This window comes from Eucyclogobius newberryi, unplaced genomic scaffold, assembly GCF_026437365.1.
Source record: "Eucyclogobius newberryi isolate DKJ021-1_F unplaced genomic scaffold, fEucNew1.0.hap1 SCAF_17, whole genome shotgun sequence".
Classification (NCBI taxonomy): Eukaryota; Metazoa; Chordata; class Actinopteri; order Gobiiformes; family Gobiidae; genus Eucyclogobius; species Eucyclogobius newberryi.
In genome coordinates, this window is record NW_027315801.1 from 31630316 (window position 1) to 31643677 (window position 13362).

The following is a 13362-nucleotide window of genomic DNA, read 5'->3' on the forward strand; positions in this document are numbered from 1 at the left end:
GCACTGGGCGGGTGCAGTGGCAGAACTGGTCTTACTTGGCAGCTGTGGGATGTAGGAGGCGAGCAGCTTGGCCTTCTTCTTCTCATAGCCCTTCTGAGTGATGTCGCCTAGGAGAAGAGAGAGCGACACCACACTGTTAATGTTTGTTTGTCATCAATTGCAAGCTTGTAACACGGAGCAACTTGTGGAAGTCACAGATTAAAATACTGCTACCATTTTTGCTACTAATGCTACAGCTACTACCGCTTCAACTATTTATACATCCCGAGTACATTTCGGAATAAATTGCATGAGTGACGCAATCAATTTGATATCTATTCTACCTAAACATGAATTATTTACATTTCTACTACTACTATTACTTTTTTTCTATGCATGATGTCTATATTTTATTTTCATGATTTATATTCAACTACATTCAACTACATTCAACTGGTGTCAAAAGTCAGATGCAGCCCAGCAACAGATGTCATCATTATTCTTAGGGCAATGCTTTATAGACCATTCCTAGTGTACAAGTAGTCAGTACTCTTTCATCCTCTGGCTGTGATTAAGACAAACAAACATGCAAACCATTCAAAGTCCCAGCTTTAGTTAATACATCTGCAGCATGAGGCCATGCCATAGCTATAATCCTCTTTTAACTAAATCTAGAGAGCGTGTTGAGGGCTCACAACTTTTAAAACAAGCCAAAGAGATAATACCATTGTTTTTGCTGGATCTACAAACATTTAGTGAGCTTAAAACCCTCCCACAACAGATAATCTTGACAGCCAAAACAATGGGTCAAAAGCTGTATAATTTTGGTATGGAAAAATATTTGGGCCAATTTGACATGGGCTTAACTCTATAATGCATTTTCCCCAAAGCAGGGAGCAGCACCTCCTCTTCCTTCAAGGCCTGGGTCTGAAAGAACTTCCACTGAAGAGTTTGTCCAGACAAAATCCACTTAAACCAGAACCAAACCAGTTCAATGTGTTAATACTAACGTTTACGTCAGAAGCAACTTTAAAAGGAATTAAGGAAAAAGAAAAGCATAACAGAGTAACAGATTTGTAGACATATATTTGTAGAAATTGTTTAAATATATTTTCAAACTTTTATTATAAGCATACACCATCATTGTACGCATTTCACACATAAGAAATGAACTGGGAATTTAATTTGATATGAATTAGTCTACCCATTAGGTGACCGGTCTAATAAATTGAGCTAAAAACAGTCTCCATCCATTCTCTTCATTGTTCTATACAAGCCTCCCCAGCACTGCCAAAGTTTTATTGATGATTTTATTGAGAAGCTTTCAGTTTTATGCACAGACTTTGATGGTCTGGTCATTACAGGTGATTTCTATGTTCACGCTAGAAACACTAGAACTTGTCTTTGTGATTCGGTGCAACATAAAACAATGAACAATGAATAAGTCATAACAATAAGCTATAAGATAAAAAAAATTATAATAATTAAAAAATAGGCTTGCTATGTACACAATTTTACAGTTGTACAAATATACATATGTAGTTCAGAAAGTGAACAGTAAATTATGGTTTAAGTGACAGTGTTTAAGAAGTACTCATGAGTCCAACGGCAGAGGGAAAGAAACCGTTCTTGTGGCGGGAGGTTCTGGTCCGGATTGGACCATAGCCTCTAGGGGGGAGTGGCCAGGCTTTTAGATAGAGACCCGTCTTTCCGTATTTGGGACGGGGTATTTTAAAATGTGGACGGGCATTTTCGCCATTTTATTAATAAATCTTAGCAAAAAAAAGGAATATTGTCATTAAACCGGGCCGGGAAGCATTTGACAATAGTCCGCCGTTACAGTTTACTGTTTACAAGTGAAAATTTGCATGCTGCGCGCTGATTGGTTGACGAAATTTGTGTGATTGGCTCTGAGCCGTGGTCCGGAGAATGCCGAAGCTACTCGTTTTTTTGCCTAGTCGGCCACCGTACCCCCGGACAAAATTATTTGGATGGGGTGTTTTCAAATCCTATCTAAAAGCCTGGGAGTGGCTCAAATAGTCCGTGTCAAGGATGAGAAGGGTCTGCTGTAATCCAACTTGAAGAGACTTATCCATAAGACTACAGTCGGCACTAGGTCACATAGGGAATCGGGACGGAAGTGACTGAATCCAGCATGGCGGAGACCGAAACGGGAGTTACTGAATCCAACATGGAGGCGACCGTGACCGCTCTCTTGGGTCCAAATAAGAAGTGTACCCTAACCCCTAACCTTAAGTTTTTGTAATAGTTAGGAGACCAGGGGAAAAAATGTAAATGTTTGCTCACCTGTTCATCTGAGCCAGCTATTATTTTAGTCATAATTTTGAAGTTGAATAATGAGAATGAATGGGTTTACTTCGTCTGGTTAAAACTAGTTTATGCCATGGCTCTGTATTAGCAAAAGTGTAGCTAACTCATCCCAAAACAAACTAGACTGTGCAATCTATAAATTTAAAAAGTTCAAATCCAAAATAAATTTCTGAGCGGGAGTAGAACCCAGTATCTCCTGCTCCATAAGCCGTGTCATTCACTGCTGGGCCAACACATCTGTATATTCCACTGCGAGACACTAAATGTAGTATCTGGGCTCCAGAATGGTGATGACGCCGCACTATCGCTAACCGGAAGTGATTTGGGCCGCCACGAGGGCTGCCATATTGGATTCTGTAACTTCCGTCCCGATAACTTGCCGATCATAAAACTACTGTAACGGCCTGCTCCCTGGCCTCTCCAAACGAGTTATAAAACAGCTGCAGTACATCCAGAACGCTGCTGCTCAGGTCCTGACAAGAACCCGGAAGTACTATCACATTAGTCCTGTTCTCAGGTCTCTGCACTGGCTCCCTGTGGCTCAGAGAATAGACTTCAAAGCAGCACGTCTTGCATACAAGTCTCTCCACGGCCTAGCACCAAAGTACATTTCAGATATGTTAGTACCACATTAACTATCTCGGACACTGAGGACCTCAGCGACCAGCCCCCTGCTGGTGCCCAGAGTCAGGACTAAAGTCTTCCTGAAGATGTGAGATGGCCTCTATTCTGACAATGTTCAAATCTAACCGCCTTAAACTGTTTTGTGATTTCCTTTATGTCTTTGTGATTTGAATGCATGTTTTCCTGTTGTGTGAAGCACTTTGAATTGCCTTGTGTCCTGTGCTCTACAAATAAACTTGCAGGCTCAAGCTCCGACACCCCTGACACCCCTGACACCCCTGACACCCCTGACACCCCTGACACCCCTGACACCCCTGACACCGCTGACACCCCTGACACCCCTGACACCCCTGACACCGCTGACACCCCTGACCGGCCCAGGACCAAAGCTCACAGGAGAATATCTCTGAGGTAAGTGAAGGTAAACAGACAGGATGAGGAAGTGAGAGTGGCAGAACATAATGTAATAACTACAGAGGTCAGAGGTCAAAGTGAATGGTCTATGGTTTGGGACAACATTTTAACAAACCGCTTCAGGGAACAGGAGAGTAAAGGTGCTGCACATGAATGAGGAACGCAGACAGATGTGCTGCTCGACATAAGAAACAATAGCAATATATATCTGACTATCAGCAGCAAAGGAACTCCACAGGGCTGTATACTTTCTCCTCTGGACGACACCACCTTGCCCTAACAAACTCCTCCATCACCACTGGGGACTCCCTCTGCTTCCTTGATTTTAGTGGTATGATAAGGATTTATATGGAGCAGGGCACGGTGTGCAGCTGTTAGTGCTCTTGCTTCACAGCAAGAAGGTCCCAATATCGATTCCCCGGTGGCTCCAGAGAGCGGCGTGTTTTAAACTCACGAGTGCAAAAGTGCGACCGGGAAGAGTTTTGTTGTGTGAAAGAGCACGGTGTCCTGAGCTGCCACTCTAATCACCGCAACAAGCACCGCGTGCCGCCCACCCAAGCCCCCGTGTCCTCGCCCCACTACCACGGGCCCCAGCTCTTCCCCACACAACAGCTCTGCTTCCCAGTCACACTCGTACGTTTAAATCACGCCGCTCTCTCATCTGTTGCGCCTCGAAACAGCCAACACATCCATGGAAACAACAGGAGGACCGCGACCATGTTATAATAATCTGATGTGAAACAGACAGTCCACGATGACACGGAGCCAACGCCGCAAAATGACAAAATGCTTTTAAATTGTTTACTTAATGTACAAACGAATTAACCGATTACTCGATTAATCAAAGAAAAAAAATCTATAGATTACTCTATTTAAATAATCGATAGCTGCAGCTCAAATGTCATTAGTTGACAAATAATTTCTTTAGTCGACTGCAGCCCTGCTTAAAAATGCATGTCCTTCATCTGTTTTTCTCATTAAAATGTTCTTTTCCTGGAATCTGCCACAGTAAACTGGAGCACCTCATTTTTCAGCTTTGACAGCACAGCAGACATACATGACCAATTCATCCTTCAAAGCTATATTTGTATTTGGCTGTGAATACAGAACAGCTCGTGAATTGTAAATGAAATCACAGATGGATTTGGATATGAATCAGGTTCCAGGTACTGACTGGTAAACCGTGAACGCACCGGTCTGTAAAAATAACAGCATGAGGGCAGTTCTCCTGGGGATGAACGCGGAGCAGAAAGAGAAGGCGCACAGACCTCACAACTTACTGAAGTCCTGAGAAACGCAGAAGAGGGAGGGAATCAGACCCAGCCAACAAAACCAAGTCAGGCCTCTTTAGTGAGAGAGCAGCGAGTGATTGGCGCTTTGTCATTCCGTTTAAAAAAGAAAAAAAAGGAGGGGGGAGTCCGGCCTTAAGCATTCATGCACAGACTCACAAAGGACGAAACGCACACAACACTCCAAATAATGTCCTTTATATGTTGCATGGCTTCATAATGCAAGGATAAAGAAGGGTCGCAGACAAAAGAGTAAAGCAGTCAGATTGATTGTAGGGCACTGGAGATGTTTTGTTGGGACCAAGAGGGGAATGTATTACAATTAGGTTAATTGAGAGGAAAATCAAGTGTTATTTATGGTTTCCATCGAAATACTGTATCGACCGTAAAAAATCTGTCGATATTTGCCGCCAATGTTATTTTAGCCTCAGTCTGTGTGCCCATGTGTCATTCCCAGATTGTCCTCAGTGTCTTATGAACCAACTCATGAGTAAAAATAGAAATGGGAGAGCAATTTCAAGAGCAAAGTATTATGTTGTTCTCAATAGACCCAAAAAAGTCCACGTGAGCTGACGCACTCGAGCCTAGTTTACTCTTGTTATCAGCCCCACTAATAGTAATATGTTCATCTCATTTTTAATCTCACAATTCACACTGGGAAAAAAAGGCTTGAACTCAGTTTATCCTTCAGCTCTGAGATACAGAGCTCACCACTGTGAATTATACTCTAAAGTAGAATGGCAATCATTGGATGGAAAAAGAGAACAGTACTGCCTTCTGTTTGTGTAAAAGGCTCTAGTTGGCATTTTGCCTGATTATTTATTTATAAAGTTTTTTGCACATCAGTTCAGGTATTCACCGTTTGAGGTCTCAGGACATTTTTATCTTAGAATCCCATCGTGTCAACACAGAGACAGGCTTTCAACACTGCTCCCTCCCTGAGAAACTAAACTTTTTAAATTAAATCGTTACCTTTTAATGATTTTAAAGCACTGGTTGTGTGAAGGTGTTTTCATGTATTGGTTCATTTTATTGAATGTTTTATTTGTGTTTTAGTATCCTGTGTTTGCTGTGTTTTAACAGGGTACCCATGAAAGAACTTCTCCCTTTGGGTTTTCCCTGTATACATAAATAAGATTAATGAACTAATGAATTTGATTAATATCCCACATAAATGGATTGTTATTACTTATACTAAAGTGGAAAGTTAATTTCTGGTCTTTACTTTAATTTAAGATTTAGATCCAAATATCGGCAATGGCAAATATTGGTTGCTAAATATTGGATATCGGTATCAGATCGAAAAAAAATCCCTTCTCTTAAGTCCTGAGTATTAATCGAGACTAGTCATTTCTAATCATCAATGAGCAGCGAGGGTGTTCTTAATAAGGAGGTTCACAGTCAATCCGACGCCAATAAAAGCAGGTGGTTTTGAGCAGAGTTCAGATTTTGAGGAAGAATGTTAGCAAATTTTCCATTAAATTATTTATGTTCAGGAAATGGATATTGACGGACATTTTATTAGTTTTTACTTAGACAGAATGGGAAAAATACTTTACCCAGCCCTAGTCCAGAGGCCAAAATACAATCCATATCGTACTTGGTTACGCCAAGTCTCAAAAGCAAAAGTACAGTAGTAAAACAAAGTAGAGTGTGTTATTTGAGTGCACACAAGATAAACAAACAGGTGACTTTGGAACCAAAAGTGGGTCATGGGGTCCCTCGGTTTAAAATAGGACTAAAAAAAGCGTAATCACCAAAAGCTTGGGTCAAAAACAAGCTAAAATAAGAATTATATCTCCCTTATGAAGTAGACTACATTTAACCTTGGAGTGTACCCGGTAGATGTGGAAGATTTGTAGACAAAACTAAATGGCTGCAAGACCCTACACTACAGAGCGTCTTACTCTTGTCACAGTCTCCCAAATGCAGTCAAATGCTCATTTACTTATTATTAAAGCCATAAACCTTAATCTAACATACATCATACAAAAAGAAAAACCCTATGTATCACAAGTGACTAGGGCTGTATAATAACTCGTATAATAATGAATCGACTAATTGTGACGAATTGTCTATAAAAAGTAATCCTAGTCATATTTGATCATCATAATACAGATCTTAAAATGCAAATGAAAACAGTGACATTCATGAATCAAAAATGCAAAAAAACAAATAAACATTTCCATCTTAATCAATAATTGTAAATATCCTCCATTTGCAGGCCTACGTTTGCATTTAAAAAATTGAAACAAAAGAAATATTTATTTGACTTGCCGACTACAAAAAAAACGTGTTAGTTGCAGACTTAAAAGTGACACAATAAATATTCAGACAAATAACTAACCGTTTAACTTTAATAACCGATACTGAAAAAAAGTGGGTCAAACAAACAATCGAACACCTTCCGCCGCACTAGAGTCTGAAATCTGTTTTCTCATTGCTCCATCTGCAAACACAGAGAGAGAGAGTTTGTGCCGTTGCTGCTCGTCTACTGTAACGGCATCCATCAATAAGCCCCACACAGAAACTCTTAACCGTCCCAGAACGAGCTCAACAGAGAAGTGCTTGTTTTGGTCTTAAAAGCGCACACGGCCTGGCACCAGAGACGGCTGCTCTACTCCAAGAACAGTCTGCGTGTTTCCAGAGCAAGAATGTGGTGTTTTGAATGGGCGCAAATATACACCAAGTTTGCATGAGTGTGCTTTGTGAGGTCAGGGGACAGGATATGAGCGCTACCCCACCCTCTCTGTGCGCCCTCTGCCAAGAAGCCATGTCCTGGAGAGAGAAAGAGAGCCAGAGAGGAGGAATGTGCTGATTGGAGGAGGTCCCGCTGAAGTGAAGGAGCCAACTGGCCAAAAGGGGTGTGCGCCTGGGGGCCAAACGTGTCCCTGAGGTGCACGGGGGGAGTGAATGTTTGTGGACACAGCTGGTGCAGGTTAAAATACTGTACAAATACACAGTCGTGGAGGCTGAGGGCGGAGGAGGAGATGTGTGTCAGTGTGTCAGGCCGAGCTGCTGTCCACGCAAAACCAACGTGTCATGGATACACGACTAAACGAGGACGTCAGGCGCATTAACTACAGCTTTTATCAAGGAACAAATGTGCTATGACAAGATGGTGGTGCTGGAATACATCTTGGACAACAACATATGCTTAAATGAGGGCAGATGACTTCATTGACACATAATCCTGCTGACGCATAAATAACCAGCAAAAAACCAAACAGTGGTTAGTTCCTCCTTGTGATCTCCGATGTCAGTGTGTTTCCCAATCCCAAAAAATAAAGTTACATCACTAACTGTATCATCACTGTAACTGTAACATCACTCTGTATCTACCTGCGTTGCAACAATGAAATTTCCCCATGTGTGGACAATAAAGGAATATCTTATCTTAACTTCACTGTCACAGGAAGCATCAGCGTTGACATTGTGTCATTGTTTTCTGATAATTGGAGTTTTGTAGTGATTTGTTTTGTGTTCCAGTATCACAGGATAATAATACATTCATTATATACATTTTTAAAGAATAATTTAAAATATCTCCTACGACACACTACATATTACATAAATATCTTGTTTACAAAAAACCCCGTAAAAGCTGATATTAAGGGCTTTGAATCGCGATAGAAATTCAGTAATTTCTAATTGTCAGTGATCAACTTTTGTCTTTTTGAATCGATCTAAAGCATCTAAGTTTGGATTTCAGAATTTGGAGGGTTTTGGCTATTTTTTGTATTGAATGACATAGATTCAAAGTCTCTCTTTTTTAGGTCCAGGATATTAATAATGAAAGTAGAGGTGCACAGATGTATTGGCCCAGGATTGGTATCGGCCGATATTTGTGTCATTGAGTAATATCGGTTTAAGTCCAAATCCACTGATATCACTCTGCGATGTTACACCTCGGCAATGAAAGAGTTCAAGTTTGAATAGACGATGTTTCGCCAATCTATCACACTCACCCCGACCCTCCTGTTCTTTCCGAGAGGCCGCCTGCCATTAAACCTCGTGCATGAGCACGCTACAGCTCCGCTGCTAAGGTGCGGTTGTTTATTAGCTCGACCAGATCGCATCACTTCTCTCGTCTCCGCAGATTTCCGTCTCTGCTGAGCCAGCTCAAACACGGTCATTCTCCGTCATCCCTCAGCCAGTTTTGTACTTTGCGGTCCGAAGTGTGGAGCTACACTAAAGGAACTCGCTGCTAACTCCACTAAACACACACCAGCAGACACTCCAGAACAAGCTGCATGCTTGTTCTTGTATAGAAGCTGAATATAAACCCGGTCGTGAGACTGGGGTCAGCGGTGTTTATAAAAGAGGGCGGGTGACACCTGGCGCTGCAGTGACCTGAAGCAAGAGGCGCTCACAAACACAGGAATAATCAGATTAAGGCTCAAGTACATTAAAGTGCATACTGTGAACTAATGGGCTTTAAGCATCAGCTGATCCATGTGTGGAGGAGAGGATAAACCACCGCCACCGCTAAACATGCATCATTTACCACACAAATAACTGTTTGATCTGATCATGTGGTGTGGGTCTGGTTCGTTCTTCACTTCTGTGGATTTATTGTGAACAGAAGATGAACCTCTGAAAAGGAAGTGACATCACTGCTGATACAAGACAACTTCCTTTTTCTTGACAGTTCCACTTCCTCCTCCAAAGTCATGACGAAGTTTCCATGTGATTTCAACAAAACCCCTCGACTTTCAAACTTTATTTTAACTTGTGAATCATTATACTTTTCCACAGTTATGGTTTTATGGCTGTTGGGTTGTTTCAATGAAGGGACTGAATAAAGGTTGTGATACATTCATTACTGATGAAAGTGTTGACCATCACCAGGGCATCTCTCACAGTGAAATAACAACAGGCAGAATTAATTATAATTATAATTTTTTTTCTTTTATTATTAAAAACAGATCAAACAGAAGAGAGAAACAAATCAAAAGGAAAGACTATGTCCCTCTATGTATTGGTCCCATCTGTCGCAGTGTCTGATACATGGAAACTGGAAAAAAATTACTTTTACTTAATGTCCAAAGTTTTTTCAGTCCAGTCCTCAACAGTTGGCTCCACCACTGTCATACATTTTTTGTTATTGAAGCCAAAATATATTAGGTATCCATCAATAATCTGATCTGTGACATTAGCCATGGAATTGTATAAAAGTGAACACAGACTGCTGAGCTCTGGAACTATAAGTCTGCATGTAATCCACAAAGAAACTTTTGTTTAGGACCAGCTCACTCGTACAACTACAAGCACAACAGTGTGGCCACCATCACTCTCACGACAGACAAAAGCTCCGCCTCAGGTCTGCGAGAGGCGACAGTGTGAGAATGAACTACACGGCCACCAAGTAAAAATGCTGCCATAAAAAGCAATGGTGTGTATATTTATATGTAAATACACAGTTGAACACAGAGGCCGCGCGAGGAGGAACCAACGTCACCCACGGGAACTTATTTATAGATTCGTGAAGCCCAAACACAAAAACAACACAGCGCTTTTGGCAGGAAATGCAAATAACTGAGCGCGGCACCAAAGGCCACAGCCTGGCACCTGGTCATTAGATCAAACTCTAAGAGCTCATTTAACACCGAAATGGGAGCACCAAGACTGTTTTACCTCTCCTGGGAGTCTAAAAACAGCACAAAACACCACCATTGTTGACCGCATGCACTAAAGGTTTAGATCTGGTCTGGTGCACGCATAGATGTATATTTTAAACGTTGCAGTTGGGGGTCTGACAAGAGTGCTCTGGGGGAGTCAGATCCAGAAGGCCCCATTCAAAATCCCAAACACAACTTTAAGAATCAGGTGTAACTTTGGGGTACACTTAAAATATATGAAAAGCTGTATTGGTGATGGTCAATGTATTTAGGAATTCATTTTCAAGTTAAGTAGGTACACATTATTCTCTTTAGTTCTCGTAAAGATTGATTTTTTTGGATAGCTATGGAAAGCTGCTGTTCACGTTAGCGAGCAGTAGAATTAAAACTGCTGAATTCTACAAGTATTTAGGAGCACAAAGTACGTACAGAGCAGTTGGCGTGTATCGGGGGTCGGTGAAAACAGGAATTTTGATTGCAGGAGAATAACGATTACTCCATCATGCACAAATCACTCTAAATACAACTTCCAGAGGGTAAATGAGCAGGAAAAACAATTATAACATGGTTTTAAAAGTTCAAAACTTCACACCCTTTTTTAATCAAATATATTACATTCTATTTACTTTAGCATTAAACACAGTTATAGTTTTCACATGCAGCATTATGACGAGGGCAAATGAGGACGCAACATGCAACTGCAGGTCTGGGTCCAGTCTAAATCCATTTAGCATTATGAAATATAGGTCCACCCGCCTCCAGATTAACGTTTGCATTATAGTTTCAAAACTTTCTCTTCTCTTGGGGCCCTGAATGAAGAGTGAGAGAACGTAAACCAGCTTCATCCAATCAGCCGCCTGCTCCCCGCGTCGAGCGAAACACTCGTCTCAAATAAGAGCCAAGATTCTTCTGCCAGGAGCCAACACCACTCCTTATAGTCCACCACAGCTATTTAATTAAACGGTCAGTCAGCATCTTGAAAATATTTTGATGCCAAAGGGATAAAGCTGCTGTTTGTCCAAGAGTCTTAAGTGCAGACATTCAATTTTGAAACAGTGGGAGTGGTGCCCGACTTCCGCCATTACTTCTATTGCTTTGTACTGGCAAACGCAGAGTTGAGACAGCTTCTTTTGACGGCCACTTTAGTTTAGACTTCGCCACTCAAATGTATTAATTTACTCCTGTCAATAATCCTGTCAACTTCTTTTCTGCTCTATGGTAAAACACAAACGTGCTCAAATTTTGATACAAGACAAGATAGTGTCTAACGCACTTGCACTTAAAGCAGTTGTTTGCGGACATGTCAGAGCTCTGAATCACCGCTAGCTACAGCTACATTACAGTTCTAATTGCATTGAAAGTTACTGAGGTGGTATAGCAGAAACGAAGAATATAATAATGACAGCCGACCACTTTATATGTTTTTACCTGCTCAGAGCCGAGACTCGTGACGTCAGAGCTCCGGTTAATGGAGTTTCTGTTGAGCGTTTTAGCGCCCTCGGGCATTATCGCTGTTTTTTAGTCATGTTACGTAAAAGGGCCTGGCGTGAGTTGTGAAAGTAGTGCGACCAATAAAGGAAAGCCTGGTAATTCTTGGTTTAGTTAGAGCTCTTGTGTCTGGTAGTTATCCATCTCCTCTTCAATTGTAGTAACAGAAACATAGAGGGTGACACAGCAGCAAATAGTTTTAATTCAATTCCTATTTGGAGGGTTTAAAGATGCCAGATGTGCGTTTGAACTGCAGGTACATTAGACAGATTTTTCTCTCAAGTTTTGAAATCATGTTTAAAATCATGCTAGTGTTTTGTTTCAGTCTTCTGCATCTAAACCACACTTTAGAGTCCAGAGATGAGTGCAGTGTTGGAGATATACTGTGGCTCTCTCAACATTTATAACCTCAATGACATCTGCAGTGCGCTCACTTTAATACACTTTAATGTGGTTTGATCCAGTCAGATACAGGCTGGCAGCAGGCCATGCTCTCCACGCAGAGGCCGGGTCACTGAAGGAGACTATAATCATGACCATTAGTTACACCTCTGCTCCTTGCATTATGAAACCGTGAAAAGGATCAATCATGAAGCGGGCTTCTGGAAAGCACGGCCAATCGCCCCTATCAGGACAGTTTAATTTATGTTTATTGTTCATAAGTCTTTAAAGGGTTTAGGGTTGTATAAATATCTAGGGTTCATAAATCCCTCTTCTCTCTAATGTTCAAAGCTTCTGGACATGTTTAAAAAGAAAACCACAAACTGAATCTCGATTTTGAAAACATAATCCACAAATTGAATCCACAAAACCCCAATTAAGATGTTTCTCCCATATCGTTCACTCCTCATCTTCAATCACAACAACCTCCCTTGTGTCTGTGATTTATAAAGTGGAGAATCCCTTTAGGACATGTGGATACTCTGTGGTATGCGGTGAAGAAAAGCAGCTGACAGTTGTAAGCCTTGGTTGTATTTATTGTAGTCATCATTGTGCACACCAAAGACCTGTTGAGAGCACCCTCTGACCTAATTCTGCAGTTACAAGATGCAGGAAAGTCGAGCAAAGGCTGATGAGCGCGGCATGACCCACCGCTGCTTCAGGATTGCTGGGAGACGGACTTGTGTTTAGCAGTGAGAGTGAAGGGGGGGGGTCATTTGACTTCAGAACTACATATTTGGGGCTCAAAACTCTTGCCATAGACACAATAAATTGATACTTCTGGAGCATACTTCTGGCGGCAGGGAAGAAAGCCATAACCACAAAAAATGATGACACGAAATGAACAAAGGACTGGACCGAAATTCTAACTGACGTTTCTTTGTGTCGTGTTCGATGTACCGTTTAAAAATAAATACATAAATGAATAAATGCGTCTAAAATTCGACAATTCAGGGCCTTACTGGAGGACAATGTATATTTAAAAAAAAAAAGGTAGTTGTAGTAGATTTTACAAACACAGTGGAATATTCCTTTTTTACACTGAATTTGGACCATTTAAGATTTATTGATTAAATAAAAGTGATAAATACATTCTTCACTTTTTAAACTGAAGACAAGTTGTCGAGCGGCGTTTGTTGTAAGATTGATCCCAGCCAGAGTCTGTGGATACACTT

General features: G+C 41.2%; 2 protein-coding genes across 5 annotated transcripts in view; one reads left to right on the top strand and one right to left on the bottom strand.

Annotated features, from left to right (window-relative positions):
- rpl10a (ribosomal protein L10a) overlaps positions 1 to 13362 on the top strand; it is a 216846-nt gene that overhangs the window by 83888 nt on the left and 119596 nt on the right. The window lies entirely within an intron of this gene.
- dip2ba (disco-interacting protein 2 homolog Ba) overlaps positions 1 to 13362 on the bottom strand; it is a 43054-nt gene that overhangs the window by 14458 nt on the left and 15234 nt on the right. For both annotated transcript variants that reach the window (XM_072450054.1, XM_072450053.1), the window contains exon 2: positions 36 to 107. In XM_072450054.1, the coding sequence (XP_072306155.1) occupies positions 36 to 107 (72 nt within the window). The remainder of the gene's footprint in view (positions 1 to 35; positions 108 to 13362) is intronic.